The following is a 17,382-nucleotide window of genomic DNA, read 5'->3' on the forward strand; positions in this document are numbered from 1 at the left end:
GATACCGGCACATGTATATCTTTTTTTAAAATATGTATATTTTTTATTAAAATATATATTTAAATAAATTATATATGTCTTTTTTACATTATACATGTTTTAAAAAAAATATACATATTTTTAAAAAAATATACATATACCGCACCACTCTAATACCGAATTAAAGACAATTTCTTAATTTTTTTCTTTTTTTTTCTCTTTTTTTTTTTTTACGTTGGTGATGTTCGACCAATGTCATGGAAGAAATAGGGTGATAAGGAGAAGAAAAAGAGAAGAGATGAGAAAGAAATTAAAATTGAAAAGAGAGAAAAGAGAAAATAAGAGTTGCTAAAAAAAAAAAAGAAGAGAGAAAATAAGAGGGGAGAAAAGTACAAATACGTGGCCTATTTATATAGGCTTATATTAAATCCTAATAATAACAGAATTTCTAATACACTTGGAACTCAAATAATTCTAATAATAACAAAGTAGCATAAAAATAAATTTAATTCTGAAATAAATATAGGTATGATCTCCATCATTATGATTTTTGGAAACATTAAAAAAAAGTTAATATTTTCACAAATAATTTTGAATTATAATTGCGATAATATTTCTCATTGAATTGTTTTTCTCATAAATTTATGACTTATTTGACTTTTTTTTTTTTTTTTTGCATTTCCAATTTTTAAAAAAATTGAGATGGGAACTAGACACATTAGTGCTAAATCTCAGTTTATATCAAAAATTTGGTAAATTAAATTAATACCCACACCCACGTATTAAATACACTGTAGCGAACCATGAATCATGATTCGAATCGGGGCACGAATCCTCCAACTAAACAACCTATAAAAGATCTAATTCAATCCAATCCAATTCAAACCAAATTGATTGTAATTGGTTTAGTTTTTCTAATTGGTTTGAACTAATATTTTACAATATCTTTTTAAATCCCATTAATCGTAACTGATACTAACTACTAATATTTTGTACAACAAGCATTTCTTATAATAGAAACTTCTAGGGTTATGATCATTTAATATTAGAATAAATATATGTTTTATATATGAATACGTTACAAATCTATAACATATATACAATTTTAGAAAATATATATAAATTGAATTGGTTTGGTTTGGTTTTTTAAAAGTTAAAACTACAAACCAAACTAATTTAATTAGTTTTAAAAAAATAAACCAAGCCAATTAATTGGTTTGGTTTAGTTTGGGTCGGTTTGATGGTTTAAATAGTTTGTTGCACATCCCTATTTGAAACACCATATGTGCACTTTTATCTGATTCAGTACATATTATTTTTAGGGATGAGAATCTTACCCGTGAGTATGGTTTCCCCAGGTACCCACCCCTAATAGGATGGGTATAGAAAATACTATATGGAGTGGGGGTAGGTATAGAGTTAGAATTAACTCCCAAATCATAAATGGGGTTGGAGTGGGGTAAACTTTACCGACCTGATTATATGTATTTTTATTTTATTTTATAATATGTATATGTATATTATACTTCAAAAAAATCCTAAAATTTATGTATAATAACTAATAATTATAAAAGAAAAGGGAAACAATCCTTTTAATTATAATATTTTTTCTATTATAAATAATAAATTTTTATGAGACATTAATGAGTATGTTGTTAAATTTTATAATTAATTTAATGATGTTTGCTTTGAGTTTTATAATATTACGAGAATCCTTTTCTTTCTTAATGGGTAAATAGATAGAGTATAGAATAGTTCTCTCAGTAAGGATTCTTTAATCCTCATCCTATTTAAGATTAAATGGGTATGAAGACGGGTATAGAGAATAAAATAAAAATAAAATATGAGAGTAGGGGATCATACCCGCCCCCGTCCCGTCCGATTCCCATCCCTACACTTGTAAGGTTATCATTTAAATTTATATGAATTGGTTACTTATCGATAAATTTTGATGAAATTTATTGATGATATGTTTCTTGTAGCAAGTGGTTCTAGGCAAAGATTGATATTTGCATTGTCATGGTGTGAAATACATTCTCCTTTTGAAAAAAGCAAAAAAATTTTAAACAAAATTGATTTACCACTAAGGAAAAATAATTTAGTCCACGGAAAGGTATATTTTCGTACACCTATCAATATAGTACCATTTTTTTTTTTGTTGAAAGGCAACTAGTCTACAACAGAAATATAGGACACCGGCAAAATTCGCCTACAACAGCACAACTTGTGAAGTCAATTGCTCACCTGTATTATTTTGTGTAAACTAAATAAATTTTCGGGACCAACTCTTTAAAAGTAGTACTCCTCGAAGTCGCCCAAAATTCGATCCTTACTACGCCAACCAGTAATTTCAAGAGCCCAAAAAAATACACTGTTCAACGTTCAAAACTAGCTAGCCTGGTAAGTTAATCCAGGTGAATAGTTTACAGAGGAATGACTCGAAATCAACAGACCGAAAAGCATGAAAATACTAGGACAAAGCACATTCAGAAACAATCTGCAGCCCCAATGCTTCCTTATAAAAATAACAATCATTCATAATTGACTAGTAAGCTTCTGCTACAATTTTAAGTCACATTTTGCAGCAGATATCTTCATAATGTAATGAGTTCCTGAAGAAGCAGAGAAATGAACATCAAGCTTCAGATCGCGAACTGTCAAATGGAAAGATAACGATTTGAAATTGCTAAGACTGCTCTTGGCTATGCTTCCATGGAATCTGTGTGCTAACAGTAGTATAACCTTCTCAACTAGTGGTAAATTCAGTCTGAATGTATTCTAATAGTAGCAACTCGATTGGAAAACAGATTAATATATGGGGCTGGCAGTGCTTGAGTCCAGGCTGCGGCCAGCTAGGCGGTTTTTTAACAATGTCCAACATTTTAGCACTTTTCTTGTGATCTTCAGAAAAGTACTTGAGAAATCGTTAGAGAGACTTGGACACAGATTCTAATAACTTTCATAAAACAAAATGCGCAATGGTAGAGGGACTAACTGATCATTATATTCTATTAACGGACTAGAGAGGAGCTAACAGTCATATCAAGTTGTGAAAATATGTTAACTAAAAAAATTTGAAAGACGCACTAAATTTTCCCAAAACGAAGAGAAGATAAAGGAAAAAGGTCAATTAACTCAATACAGCTGAAGAACCAGATCCCTAAAGCCATTGGAAGTCTACCGAAGCAATAAATATAGGAACTTTTTAACATAGATAAGATTGAAAACATAGGAGTTCAAAAGTCTCAACTTCAATATAAATCTGTCTACTTAAACCTTGAATCAACATTCGAATGACATAAGACTGGTCTTTCAATATTCAATTCATAAATATCGTAAATGGAAGATCTTTTAGAAATTCTTCCCCGCACATGAAAATATCCTATGCATAATATGATCCTTAAACCACTGCTTGGATTGAATCCACGAATATAAAAAATTGGCAGAAGGCGTTAAAAAAAAATAATTTATTACAAGTTAAACAGAGCCAAGTTAACTTCAGCTTCAAAGATCATGGTACAACAGAAATAATGTTAAAAGGGGAAAAAAAATTGAACAATCACATTTCTTTGGTACAGAACTATAGATATCATTTATTAAGCATCTCAAACATGCCACAATTGTCAAGAAAAACATACTTGCTTGAACTAGCTGAACAGTTGAGTTAGACATAGTAATGTCAAACTTCCACATCAGAGCTTCTCAGTCAACCTTACCATAAAAGAGTTGACAGCAGCTGCATCCAAAACAATCCATGAAGACTCAAACAACTCATGCAAGAACTCTGCTCCAATCTCCTCAGCCGCATTCCTAAATGCCATTCCAAATGCATTTCCTTGAACCGCCCCAAGTCGAGGCTTCCCACAAACCCCTACTATTAGTACCTTGCTAGGCTCTTGTGACAAGCAAGCACAAAGCAAAGGTTTCATTCTTGCTCCTTTTTCCCTCAAAGCATCCATCAAAAAGTAGCAAAACTTAGTCAATGCTTGCGGGTAACCCAACAACTTCGTATCCACCAAATCTTCAAGCTTCACCCACCGGAATTTTCTTCCACTTCTTATACATCCACTCTTAGTTATCGCTGTGCTTCCTTGCCTAAGAATCGCTCTCTGTATCTTGATAGCATGTTGCATCCCAGATTTCAGCTTATCAAGATTGCTCAGTGAAAGAGCATCATAGGCCACACCAAACTGCTTGGAAGCACAAGATCCATCGGATTTTACAAAGGACTCAAGCAGGGCAGTAACTCCGTAGACAACATCTGCAGCAGAAACTCTTGAGCTATAACCATGTAGCCGCAAGAAACTCCTGAAGTAGAAATCGGTAACCCCATACTCCGGTAGAAATCGCTCGAACTCATCTTTCATCTTCCTTTTCACTTCGAGATTCATGTATTGGAACTTCTGTTGGCAATCTACAAGTGCGAATCCCATCCGGGCAAGAAGAAGCTTGAGCTTTTTCATTCCATTGTCACTCCACGTCTTCAATTTAGGCGCAATGTACGAAGAACACAGCATTGAATCAAACAAATTCCATTCCTGTAGCAGCATTAGCCTAGGCTCATCTTCGTAAGCGATTCTCAAAGCATTTGGTGCTCTAATTTTCGTCCCGTCTTTAAGAGTCACTGAAGTTACTGCATCCAAATTACCCGAACTGTTAATATGCTGCTCAAGCTCCATTACCCCAGCTTGGTACCTCTCATCCGTTAACCTCTCATGAACAAACTGATCCGTCAACGAAACACAAGCCAACCACAGCAATTCATTCGTATTCTTCCTCAAAGAATGAGATAATTCATACATCAAGCACCCGGAAGGCTTACCATGGAACGTGCCCATACGATAGTACTCCTTCTTCAGTTTCCGGAAAAGCTGGACTGGATCTTCTTCATTCTCTTGAGAAACCCTTCTCCGCTTCCTCGAACCACGCCCATCTTCCTCTTCCTCTCCCTCACTCTCACTGTCATCATCGTCGTCGTCGTCATCGGCTTCATCATCACTATTCAACTCGCTCGCATTAGCCAAAGCCGAGACATCAAAATCGTAGGCCAAATCAGCTTGGTGTTCGTCATCCAAAGTATACAACACAACCACCCGATCATTCTGCTCACTCAGATTGTGCAAATGAATCGGACGATGGCTATCGACGACGAAAACCCGCGCCGCGGGGCCTAAATCCAGGGCCTTCCTCAAGTCCCGGTGACATCCCCAGTTGATGAGAAGGATCGAAACCGGGTTTTCAGACGCAGAGGAAAAATCAGAGCCGGCATATTTGTGAATTTCTTGAAAAGAAGAAACGGGATAGCACGCGTACCGGACCGAATCGGATTCGAGGACATTGAAGATTATCTTTAGGGCACAGAGCGAGTCTGCGTCTGAGGTTGATGGGAATATCAGAAGAGGAGAGTAAGACGACGCCGTCGCCGACTCTCGGAGCCTTGCGTAGAAGCTTTCCACACTTTTCTCCCTCACCATGATCCCTCAATTTGGGAGATCAGATTTCAAGCGAGAAGAGGGAGAAAATTTCGGTAGAAACCAAATGAAAACTCAAAGTTCATCTAGTGTTGAACTCTTTCCTAGCATAATTGCGGAATAGAATACGATAATTTCAGAGAACAATTACAGACATTGAATTTCATAAAAGGAAAATGCAAGAATTAGGGTTTACAGAAGAGAGGAAGAAGAAGAAGAAACGTAATGGCAGGTTTCAATTGAAGAGTGCCTGAGATTTTCACGAAGAGTTCGAGTGAGACAATCTCAGATCTGAGAGAAAGGAGGAGAGAGAAAGGTTTTGTTGAGCATGCGATTTTCATTTCTATAAATTTCAGTTTGAATTTTGCCGAGGGTTTCCGTGAAATTTTTGAATTTTGTAATGCGCCCGCGAAAATTTGGCGCTACGGCCAATGGCGAGAGTTCGGAGGAGAGAGAATACGCTGCGGCCGACCCCACGGTTGGATTCTTTCTCTCGTGGATCTTGTGTGTTGAGTTTTACAACGTGACTTGGTTGTAAGGGGAGTAATTCGTATGAACGGTGACGATGGACTGTTTGCATTTCGAGAAAGTAGGTTGACCTGTTTATTGACTTTTACTTCTTATGGCGTCTAGCGGCCGAAATGTCGGCCTCGTTCATTTCGCGGATTCGAGTTTTTAATTCGAACTGAGATGTGACATTTTGTGATAACTTTTCATTATAACAGAAAAAGTTAGATGTGACATTTTTTAAGAGCTTTTTACTGTAGAAACCTATAACTGAAAACTCGAATCGGTGAAATGAACGATGTCGTAGTGTGTGTTTAGAACCGTTTTTTAAAACGGTTTTCACGTATTTTAAAAAGTAAAAAATGAAAATGAAACGACGTTTGTTTAGTAAATATTTTAAAAATGAAAAAAGTGATAAAAGTTTTTGTGAATGAATTAGAAAACAGTTGAAAGTTATTTTTATTTTTTAGCACTTATCAATAATATTATAATATAATAATTAATAAACACGATTTTATTTTTTTATTATACTCAAAACAATCTCTTAAAAAATCAACCAAACTCAATTTCAGAATCGGTTATAAAATAGTTCTCAAAACAATCTCATTTTTACTTTTTATTAAAAATAAAATTATTTTGAAACCAATTCCAAAGAATTTGACAACGGAACATGTCGAGGGTTTGGATCTTGCGTGACTCAACTCATGGATAGCACTATAAACTACAAATCATCCAATTCCAAGCCCTTTATTGCTTTGATTGTTATCTATTTAAATACAATATATAAGAAAATAAAAATGATCCATGTCCTGCTCTAGTAAAAAAAATGTGAATAATTCATGTCCCATTTCTGTTTTTCTTTTTTATTATGTTTGTTTTTCACTTAAATTTGTGCAACGGGTTATGAAATTTACAAATTAATAACTAAAAATTTGTAAGACGAAAATTAAATTAAAAAATCAAAGATACCTTTTCTTAAAAAAATAAAAAAAAACTAAAGGAGAAAAAGGTGCACATTGGACCGAGCAAATGCAACTTGATCATCGTAATGAGCCCAAATTTTAAGAAAATGTCCCAAAATAGCGAAGCAAATGGAGTAGAATAGAAGTAAATACATAAAATGCCTATTTTAAAAGTTATATTTTGAAAGTTATATTTTCAAAAATATCAACTATTATATAATATTACAAGAATGCATATTTGAGTTTTATTAGGCAATTTTTATTTCGGTTTTGTCGTTATTGTGTATTTTAGACATTTTATATAGGTAGTTGTTATCTTTTTTTAGTCTGATTATAATTTAGATATTTTCTTTCCATTTCTATTTTAATTGATTTTTTTAATCAATCATTATGATTTATGCTGATTCTTTTCTACGATAGCCTTTTCCCTGTTATTCTATTTTTTGAATTCATTTATTTATTTGAACTTTTTGCACGATTAACTCATTGCAATTGTTTTTGTTGGACAAGTTCCACATTGGGAGAGAAGCCATTTTGTCCCTCGTTTCTTTGTTGGATCCTCCTTCATCATTGCTCCGTTCATGTTTTTGCTTTCCCTTTTCGGATTTTCTTGTTCATCGGTGGGGATCGAAGCGCATATGTGAGATTTTCTCAACAATCTTCCTTTTTTTTTTCTCTCATCTTTTGATTTTCTCATATTATTTTTCATTGATCTATCACTTTCATATTGTTTCCCACTTAATGTCCCAGATATTTCCTTTTTACATAAAAGTATTTGTTTGGATACAATTATGCTTTGCATTTTTTTTGAGTGATTCTAATTTCATATTCATTCATCTATGTATTTATTAGGTCGTTTTGAAACAATTAAAAGATGTGTTTATGTTTTTGCGTTCGTTGGCATGTACGGATATAGTTTTTTTTTTTTTTTTTTTTTTTTTTGGAAACGTGTTTAAGGATTTTTTTTTCTTAGTCTTTTGTTCTAATGAAAAGAGTTTTTTCCTTTTTTTAGTTCATGTTTTATCATATATTTTGTTTTATGATGAAATATTATATATTTTTTCCACATAATACTTTCATCATTTAAATAATGAAATTATCTATTCTTTGTATATAATATATTCTCACGTTTCAATCTAATTTAAATAATGAAATTATTTATTCTTCATTATGGTCTCATCATATTTTTTCTTTATTGTAATGTTGGATAATAGTATTTATTATTTTACAGTTTTCTTTCATTATAATATGATCATTATTTTAGAAAAAATATTTTCTTTCTATTCATATTTTCTCGTGAGATTTTATGTTTCTTTTTTTAAAAAAAAATTCTTTCATTATGGTCTGATTATTATTTTAATGAAAATATTTTCTTTATGTTTATACTTTCTTGTGAGGTTTTATGTTTCCTCTTTTTTAAAATTTTTCTTTCAGTATGGTATTGTGGTTTTATGTCTCCTCTTTTTTAAAATTTTTCTTTCATTATAGTATTGTCATGATCATTTTTTTAAAGAAACTATTTTCTTTCTGTTCATATTTTCTTGTGAGGTTTTATATTTATGTTTTTTTAGAATTTTTCTTTCACTATGGTCTGTCCTTATTATTATTTTAGAGAAAATATTTTCTTATGTTCATATTTTCTTGTGAGATTTTATGTTTATTATTTTTTAGATTCTTCTTCATTATAGTTTGATCACATTTTTTCTTTATTATAATATTTTTTTGATGATTTTTTACGAATGATATTACTTATTGTTGTACTTTTCATTTTCATTATGATCTAATCATTATTTTTGTGAAATTATGTATTCTTTCTGTACATATTTTCATGGGTTTTGGTGTTTTAATGGCTACCATAGTCAATTTTAAGTTTGGGTAGTTGACTTTTTTATATTAAAAATTTATAATGTTTAATGTTCAGATTTTATCTCACTTTTCATACTTTTTGTGGTTTAATTATTATTATTTTTCATTATATGAGGATAAAAATATCTTTATAAATGTGATAGTCGATAGTTTTACAAATAAACGAGAAAGTAAGTATTTTTTAAAATAAAGTTCTTAAAATAAAGTTCTTAAAATCGACAATTATGTTGTTGCTGTTGTTGTTATTGTTATTGTTTTTTTTTCTTTTTCTTTTTTTGCGCTTAATCTTGATAATTTTGTAAGTAGGTAATAAAGAGTAATTATCGGATAATAACCATTTCTCATGAATTGTGATATTGAAACAACGCAACGTACAAAACGAAGAGCATTATACACTTCTGGACATTGGTAGAAGTTAGAACATCATTAGATAATACTCATCAATGGTAATATTAGATAGAAATAAACATTATAACGACGCAATTAGAACAAATTAATAAACGAATCTCTCATTTGGTATTTTCCATTCAAATTTAATAAGCCAAAAAACTGAAAGAGTAAATAGTACATCACAACAAAACCAACTAAAGTTGAAGAAGGATAAACCCAAAAAAAAAAAGAGGGAAAAAGAAAAGAAAACATGTTTCCAAATCCGAATTGAATGTTCACTAATACGTAACAGCACACTTTTTAGAAACTGAATGAGACTTCATAAAAGTTACTCCTCAAGGAGACAGCCTTCAAAGATATTATATATAAATTATATATATGTATATACACATTGGTGCCACAATTACACCTTATATAAGTCATCCGCCAGAAAATTCAGTGACACTACTTTCTGAACCATCCGAAGCAGCAGCCCTGAAAAAACAAAAAATAGTAATGACTAATGAGGAACAATGGGTTATAAAAAGTGGAAGTCCAGAAGTACGTACATCTTCCATGAGAACAAAAATTAGGAATGACAAACCTTGGCACTATCATCTTGAACGAGAACAAAAATTAGGAATGACAAACCTTGGCACTATCATCTTGAACCGGTTTTCGCGAATGATGATAGGGCGGCTCAGGCGTGCCAACTCTTCCTGCGCCAATCTGCCTCTCTTCGCGCACTTTATTGAAGATGTGAGTAAATCCATCAGCTGATGCGGGGTTGGTTTCGTCCCACTCCCCGAATTTCGGAACAGCAGCACCATGATCAGGCTGCCCACGTTAGAAAATTTGAAATGGCGATGTCAGGGGCTAGTCTTGGCAAACACTATTGTATCAAGTAATACAAGAAGAATAAGGAAGGAACAAAAGAATGCACAAGACATAGTAACACTTCAGGCTTTCCTCGTTTTGACAGGAGACATGACCTGAAGAGAGACCTTCTTTAACAATTCTTATAAGACAAAATAGTATATTAATATGCAGGCCTCAAATAATTGCTTTTACCATGTACTGACAAAAATTATTGAGGCAGAGATTTTTAGCCTGTCTAAACAGGTTTCTTTTTCCCTCGCCATTTTTCAGTTGTTTGAGAAGATTTCTTATTATAAGACAAACTCTAAAACATTAAGCTGATCTAGTATTGTATTTTTCCTATGTTGGTAACTTATACATGACACCAGAATCCAGATAAACACCTTCAACATATATAGCAAAAAGGACAGTATATAAGAAAGAAGATACTTACTGTTTCGTCTCCCCGAGGTCTCAACCGAGATCGTCCAGGAGTACCACCTTCATATGAGCTCTTTCCTTCCCAAGATGGAGAATCTCGCCCAGTAGCCCTGGCATGGCGATGAAGGGGTGACTTTTCAATACTTTGGTCGGAGCCAGTACTATGCCTTGCAGGTCTTCTCTGAGTGTCACCAGAAACCGCTCCACGGCCTCCACCACCCTGACGCTGATTTGTCAAGTCATAACTGGTTCTGCGGCCAAGGTTATTGTGATTCGCTGGAGCGTTTGCGAACTGCCTCAACTCACTATCCTCCTTGCTCCTTTGCCTTTCATGTGCTGATCTCACCGCACCAGCACCAGGCTCTGCTGGTTTCGGGCCTCCATTCTTTTTTGTGAGAGAAGTATCAGCTGAAGATGAGTAATCAGAGAGGATATCTGGGTTGTCTTCGGGGTCATTCGGGTTGATCATCGTTGTCCCCGTACGACCTTTGCGAGCCTTATCAAAATATGCCGTATATGGAACATTTTCTTCGTTTTCCCAGTTCCCAAATTTTGGTACATGCGATCGTTGCTGCCACATTATTAGAAATTGTGATCGTTAAAATCTGTAGACAGGTTCAATCCTTCAACAAACAATGTATTGCAGTTCACAGAATGACATAAAAATTTCACATCTAAATGGATTAGATCCAGAAGGAAAAAAATGCTTAAACAGTGTGAATCAAGGGTTAGCAAAATCATTGCTTTTTGACTGGAATTTTCTTTTACCATTAGAATATAAGGTGACAAATGGTGCCTCATCTTTATCAAATTCGACATTCGTCCTAACATTTAAAGACGTAATACTTTTTTTTAATAAAAGAAAAGGAATTATTGGTGCAATCTCATCCCTCATCCCTTTCGTCTATAGCAGAAATCTACAGACCCATCAATGGAATGGAAAGGACTTGACCCACCCTACTCAAAGAATAGGCTCAGTCTCACTCCTAAACCACAAGCCCCACGCCAAACATCCATTAACAGACAAGAACCTTAAGATGAGGTTATGGAGTATGAGATCTTGAACACATTAAGACTAAATAAAGGCATCCTAACCGCTACACCATCCTATTGGCAAAGGCTTAAAGACAAAACTTTTTTAGACGTCTTTCAGGGTATTTTTCTAATTACATTATATTCATCATCCTAAAAGAAACCATGTAATGACTGGACACCTAATCTTCCTTCAAAATGTCATATTTGCTAGATGACAGAGGCAAGTGGCCATCCCAACTTCATGACTGCTGGTTTGGCTTACGACATTAAATTAGTTACACCACATATTCAAGAAACTTTAGGCCAAAAAATAAGCAACCAACTCCACATCTTGCTTTAGTGGCGTTTACTACTAAGAACCCAAATTTCCTCCAATTTTGACTAATACAACATATTTGCATAGCATAGAACCAAAGTCCATGCAGTTTCTCTATTACTTGAAGATCTCTGAAAAGAGGAACTGAAGAATTCTGCAAACATGAACTTACCACCATACTATCAGGCAAAAAATGAAATATAAAAACCCAAAACATCCAAAAATTGCATAATGTAGTCAGTATATTATAATGCAATATTTGGTGGGGGGAAAAATCTTATTCATCATCATATCTAGTGGGTATAATGTCGATCAATTAGAATTTATAGAATTTTCCAAAAAATTATAATTTTATAGAACGTTTCATGATTTATTATCCTCTTTGATATATAATCAGCAAGCAATCAAAAATACAATCTAAAATTGCAAAAATAGTACAATCCAGATCAACAACACATCGAATTTCACCAACGACCTCTTTTTTCAAAAGAACAACCTAAGAAAAAGCACACGACCAATCAGAAAAGCAATTAAAAACCAAATATATCCAAAAACCAGAAAAAAAAATCTGGTTTGATATTACAGCTTCCAATTTTCTAACGCCAAAATTATAAAAGAAAAATCAAATATGATTCTCTAAACGACGCAATTGTTTAGGAATCGAGAAAGACGTGACTAAGCACAATGCATGAGCTTAAAAATCTCCTCTCTCTCTCTCTCTTTTTCCTTTCGTTTTCCCAGTAACCTAACAGAAAAATTCTACATTTGAACAGGGAAAGAGGGGTGAATAACAAGAAGACGAACAGAGACGAAACTTACTGCCATTTCTCTTCCACCAAAATTGGAACAAAACCCAGATACGGCTAAGAATTATCTATCTCTTCTACCACAATTCAATCACGGAATTTTATGTTCCCTCTCGCTCCTCCCAATATCCCCTCCAACGATCCACAGAGACGAACAAAAGAATTTGAGAGAGAGGGAGAGAGAGGACGAGAGATATAGATAGAAATAGAGATGAAGAAGAGTTGTAGAGAGAGAGAGAGAGGTTTATCAACAATTGACCGGCGCCACCGGTCATGTTTGACCTTTCTCTCCTCTCTGTAAAAGTCTCTGTTTTTCCTCTGTTTCATTTTTTTTCCCTTTTTCTCACAAAGAAAAAAAAAAAGGAAAAAAAAAAACAATTTTCTGGCCTAACTTCTCTCTGTTTCAATTCAATTATTCAAGGGTCTCTCTCTATCTTGTTGATTAATTTACTTGAATCCTTAATGCTATTTCCAGGCATGTTTTTATTGCTTCCAGAGAGCTTTCACACCGTGGACCACTGGGCTGAAAATGACTGCCCAATGGATATTGGCGTGGAAGTAACAAATTCAGCTCTGGGCCAATCACAAGTTTCTTTTTTTTCTTTTTTTTTTTGTTTGAATTATTTTTTTCAGTAACCGTGACTGTTTAGTTGTTGGCTGGTTAACGCCGTTACTGTTAGTGGCGGCTGACTAACTGTCTAATGTCTATAACATCTAAACAATAAATAATAAGAAGGAAAATTAAAAAGATTAGCAAAAAAAAAAAAATCTTGAAAAGGGCACAATGATAAATTCAATACGTACTACTCAAAGCTGGGTTTGGCTGGGTTTGTCATCTTATGATGAAGATGACTTTGTTTGTCTGCTTCTGTGGAAACATGTTGTGTCTACCCCAATTTAAGGCCTTTTTGGACTAAATGTCTACAACATCAAAGTCTCTCTTTCTCTCTTCTTTCGCTCTTCATGGTAAGTATAATTTAAGGCGTTTGTGGAAATTTGTGTTAGATATATAAGGTGAGAAACCTTACAAAATTATTTTATTGATATATAAGGTGAAAAACCTTATAAAATTATTTTACTGGTTTCTGCTTTGGTATGGTAAGAGCCCATTCATTTTGCAATTCGGATATAACTCCAATTTTTTAATATTTAAATTTAATTTTTTTATTATAATATTTTATTTAACATAAATTTACTTTTTAATTTAAATTCATAATTTTAAACCGCGAAATAAACACCCTAATATTTTTTTTGCTCTGATGTTCTTCAAAGGGTTCTGTTTAGTTCTCTTGTGTGTAATTGCTAGGACATTTGCTTTGCTCATGTGATGGTTTTTTAGGGATTTTGATTCATTTGAGTTTTTCTAGTTAACATTAATATAGCCTTTTTTTTAGCGTGTTTTAACACAATTCTTCATTGAATTTGCTGTGGTTTAGTAAATTATTCTCTGAATTTTTAATTTTGACAATCAACCTTTTAAACTTGTATAATTGTTGCAATGTACCTTATTTTACTTAATTTACTCAAATTTTTTTTATTAGATTTAAGGGATTAAAAGTTAAAAAATTAAAGATTTATGTTACGCTAGAATTACGATGTTAAAATTTTTTATCGAACGTATTTTTTCGACACTAATTTAACACAATTATCATCAAAATGAGACATATCGCAATAATTTTATAAGTTAAGGAGATAACTTACTAAAATTAAAAGTCCAGGGGTTAAATTGCTAAAACCATACAAATTCAGGACCATAATTCCATTTCCTTTTATACCTTTTTTTTTTTTTTTTTTTTTTTGTAGGGTGGGATTACCACTTGCATATGTTTCTACACAAAGTCAATGGAAGGTCTTCAGAGCAATTTGGTATCCATGTGAAGATTAAGAACTTGTGTTGACGGTTATATATGCTTGTTCTACTTTTTCATACTTATTCATTTTCTCTTGCTTGCTTTTGTTTGTTTGTTTTTATTTTCCTTTAATATTAAATTTATTGGGGGAGCAACACTGCAGTACTTTTCTTGAAAACCTAATTAATTACCTCGCTGTCCTTCAAATAAAAAAATTAATAATATTATAGGATGTTTACGCATTAGCCTTTTGAATCTTTGATTTAGGAGTTATTTAGTTGAGAGATTCGTACACTGATTCGAATTATGATTCGTGGTTCGCTATAGTATTTTTTCTCATAAAAAATACACGTAAATTAAAAATAATTTAAATTTCATGATTCTAATTTATGAACTAAACGTCTTTAGAGATTTAGCATAAACGTTTATGTAATTATAGAAATTGGCTACTAAAAGCGGTAGCCGCGTTTTTTCTTTTCTTTCGGTTTGTATTGGCATCCTTGGTGATAGTTTGATTTGATGTCAGTTTTTTTTTCTTAATTAATTTTAAGTTGATATATCAAAAGTAAACTTCCAAATGGTTCAAATGTTTGTTGGAAAGAAAAAAATGTAGACGTACAACAAACCAAAAAAAAAAGTGAAGGAAAAAAAAAAACAAATCTTGACCAAATAATTTGCCAACCAAGTTTTACTAACACGTGATCTGTAACAAAATGGTTATGACATTATTAATTTCCACTTGTCCGCAGAATTTAGACTTTTGTAGCAAAAGGGTGAATTTAATTTTTGTTCTCTTGTTTCCAAAACCCAGCTTCCTAAATTAATAGTAGGTTGAAAATTTTAAGGGAATAGTACATTATGACGGAAATATCTGTTTACTCACTCCGTTTAAATTAATTAATCAATGAAATAATACAAATATGGAGATAGAAAACCATTTTAAAGTCCCGTTTATTTCATCGATTTGAGTTTAGAATTCGAGTTTTGCTACAGTAAAAAGCTCTTAGAAATAATCACATCTAACTTTTTTGTTACAGTAAAAGCTCTCATATAAAATCATATCTCAATTCGAATTAAAAATTTAAATCAACGAATTAAATAAGCCTAATAAACGACTGCATTTATGAGCAGCATTGGCGGAAACAAAGAATGGTTGTTATATTAAGTAAAATCAGATTGGATGTACCAAAATAACAAAGAATGGTATTATCTGATCAAAATACCACATAAAGTACGAATGTAAATACCAAGAGATTTGTGCGGCCAATTGTAACAAAAGAAGATGAGGCTTATTGTTGTAACACTTCTCGTGAAGAAAATAGTGTCGTCCATACATTGGCTAATCATGCACTTATGACCGTGTTTAGAATTGATCTTATTTTTTGATAAAAAAAAATAAAAACATTTTTAAAACGGTGTTTGACGCAATAAAGATAAAAAATAGAAATGAAAACGATTTTTTAATTTAGTATAAAACGAGAGAAAAATGACTTTTAGTCGTTTTTTATTTTTTATTTTCATTTTCTTCTCTCTCGAGTAGACTCGAGAGAGAAAGAAATACATTAATGAGTTTTTTTACACTAAAAATAATCTCTTGATAAAACTACCAAACACATTTTTTAAAAATGATTTATGTCTGAAATTAAAAACGTTTTCATTTTCATTTTCATATAAAAAATAAAATTATTTTAGAACGAGTTCCAAACGCGCTCTATATTTTCTAGTGACGTGTTTTGGTTTAATTGTTGTCATCTTTTATTAGTCGCGTTGCACGCAAAAGACTTATTGAGTAATTAATAAAAATCTCAGTTCCGGTTAAAAAAAAAAAAATCAAAGAAAAGAGGGTTATCAACCTTTTAGTTGTAGTCATTGCATGGAATTTTATTCTCAAATGATATAGTAATGATGATATAGCTTACAAATATGTTGAGTTGCATCACGATGGACAAACTCATATAGTTCAACTTTTTTTTGTATGATTGATTGTGCTTTGGGAATAAAGATAGTCTTTTGAATTGAGGGCCAGATTGGCCTTCCATAGAATAGCCGATGTTGAAGTATGATGATTACAATAAAAGAATATGTTTCTCATATACATGAGTTAACCACTTATTTTTCATAGACTAATCATGCCGTGCCGTCCAAACATGTTTCCTTTAATGCAAATTGTCATTAATTTAATAGTTAGTAGTTTAAAGTCTGAACTACTATGCCGATTGCCATTTAATAGGTGTCTCATCATACATCAAATGGAAAATAGGATATTTTTAATCTCTAAATTCTACCAATCAAAAACTGTTTTGAACTTCAGGTTTTTATCAGATTATGTTAATTTTACATACGTTTCCATTTTCCATTACTTTGATGTGAATGCTATGGGTTGGTCCATTTTATGATTAGGAAAGTGTCTGTGCGTGGCTTGACGGTGTTGAAAAAAAATCTTGTAATTGGCGACGACTTCTCTCTTTCATGTGCATTTGACACAGTCATTCAATGTAAGATCTCAACAAAATCCTTTAAAAAGCTTGGAGTTATTAGACGCGCTTAAAAAAAAAAAAAAAAAAAGTAAAGTGGGTAGTTGAATTTCTCTAGAAATATTGAGAAAATTTTGGCTTTGCAATCTAAACACTAATACGGTTTCACAAGACTGTATTAGCCACATGGTAAAGAAAAAATGACCTCCAATAAAATTAAGTAAACCAAATATTAAGGAGACCGAAAATGATGTTAATTTGGAAGATGAATTCTTATATTACAAGTACAAAAAGTAAATCTTCTAGTGAAAGTGACTCCATTGAATCTGCACGATTGAGAAAGTAGTTTTATAATGCAAGCATTTATAAGCTTAGTTTGATAGTGCTCTGGATTTAAAAAAAATTACTTTTAACTGTACTGAAAAAAAATAACTGTTATAAGAAGTGA

The 17,382-nt window shown here is 32.4% G+C and overlaps 2 protein-coding genes across 2 annotated transcripts; both read right to left on the reverse strand.

The window, feature by feature from the left end:
• Positions 1–3,598: 3,598 nt before the first annotated feature.
• Positions 3,599–5,590, reverse strand: LOC21390434 (cell division control protein 45 homolog). The gene has a single exon (XM_010105879.2). The coding sequence runs from the start codon at positions 5,451–5,453 to the stop codon at positions 3,672–3,674; it is 1,782 nt and encodes a 593-aa protein (XP_010104181.1). The 5' UTR covers positions 5,454–5,590; the 3' UTR covers positions 3,599–3,671.
• Positions 5,591–9,297: 3,707 nt separating this feature from the next.
• On the reverse strand, positions 9,298–12,835 carry LOC21390435 (RPM1-interacting protein 4). Its single transcript, XM_024170627.1, has 4 exons — positions 12,624–12,835; positions 10,467–11,024; positions 9,806–9,991; positions 9,298–9,649 (listed from the first exon to the last, which is right to left on the reverse strand). The coding sequence occupies exons 1-4, from the start codon at positions 12,627–12,629 to the stop codon at positions 9,620–9,622; spliced, it is 780 nt and encodes a 259-aa protein (XP_024026395.1). The 5' UTR covers positions 12,630–12,835; the 3' UTR covers positions 9,298–9,619.
• Positions 12,836–17,382: the final 4,547 nt, after the last annotated feature.

Source organism: Morus notabilis, unplaced genomic scaffold (genome assembly GCF_000414095.1).
Source record: "Morus notabilis unplaced genomic scaffold, ASM41409v2 Scaffold158, whole genome shotgun sequence".
Lineage (NCBI taxonomy): Eukaryota > Viridiplantae > Streptophyta > Magnoliopsida > Rosales > Moraceae > Morus > Morus notabilis.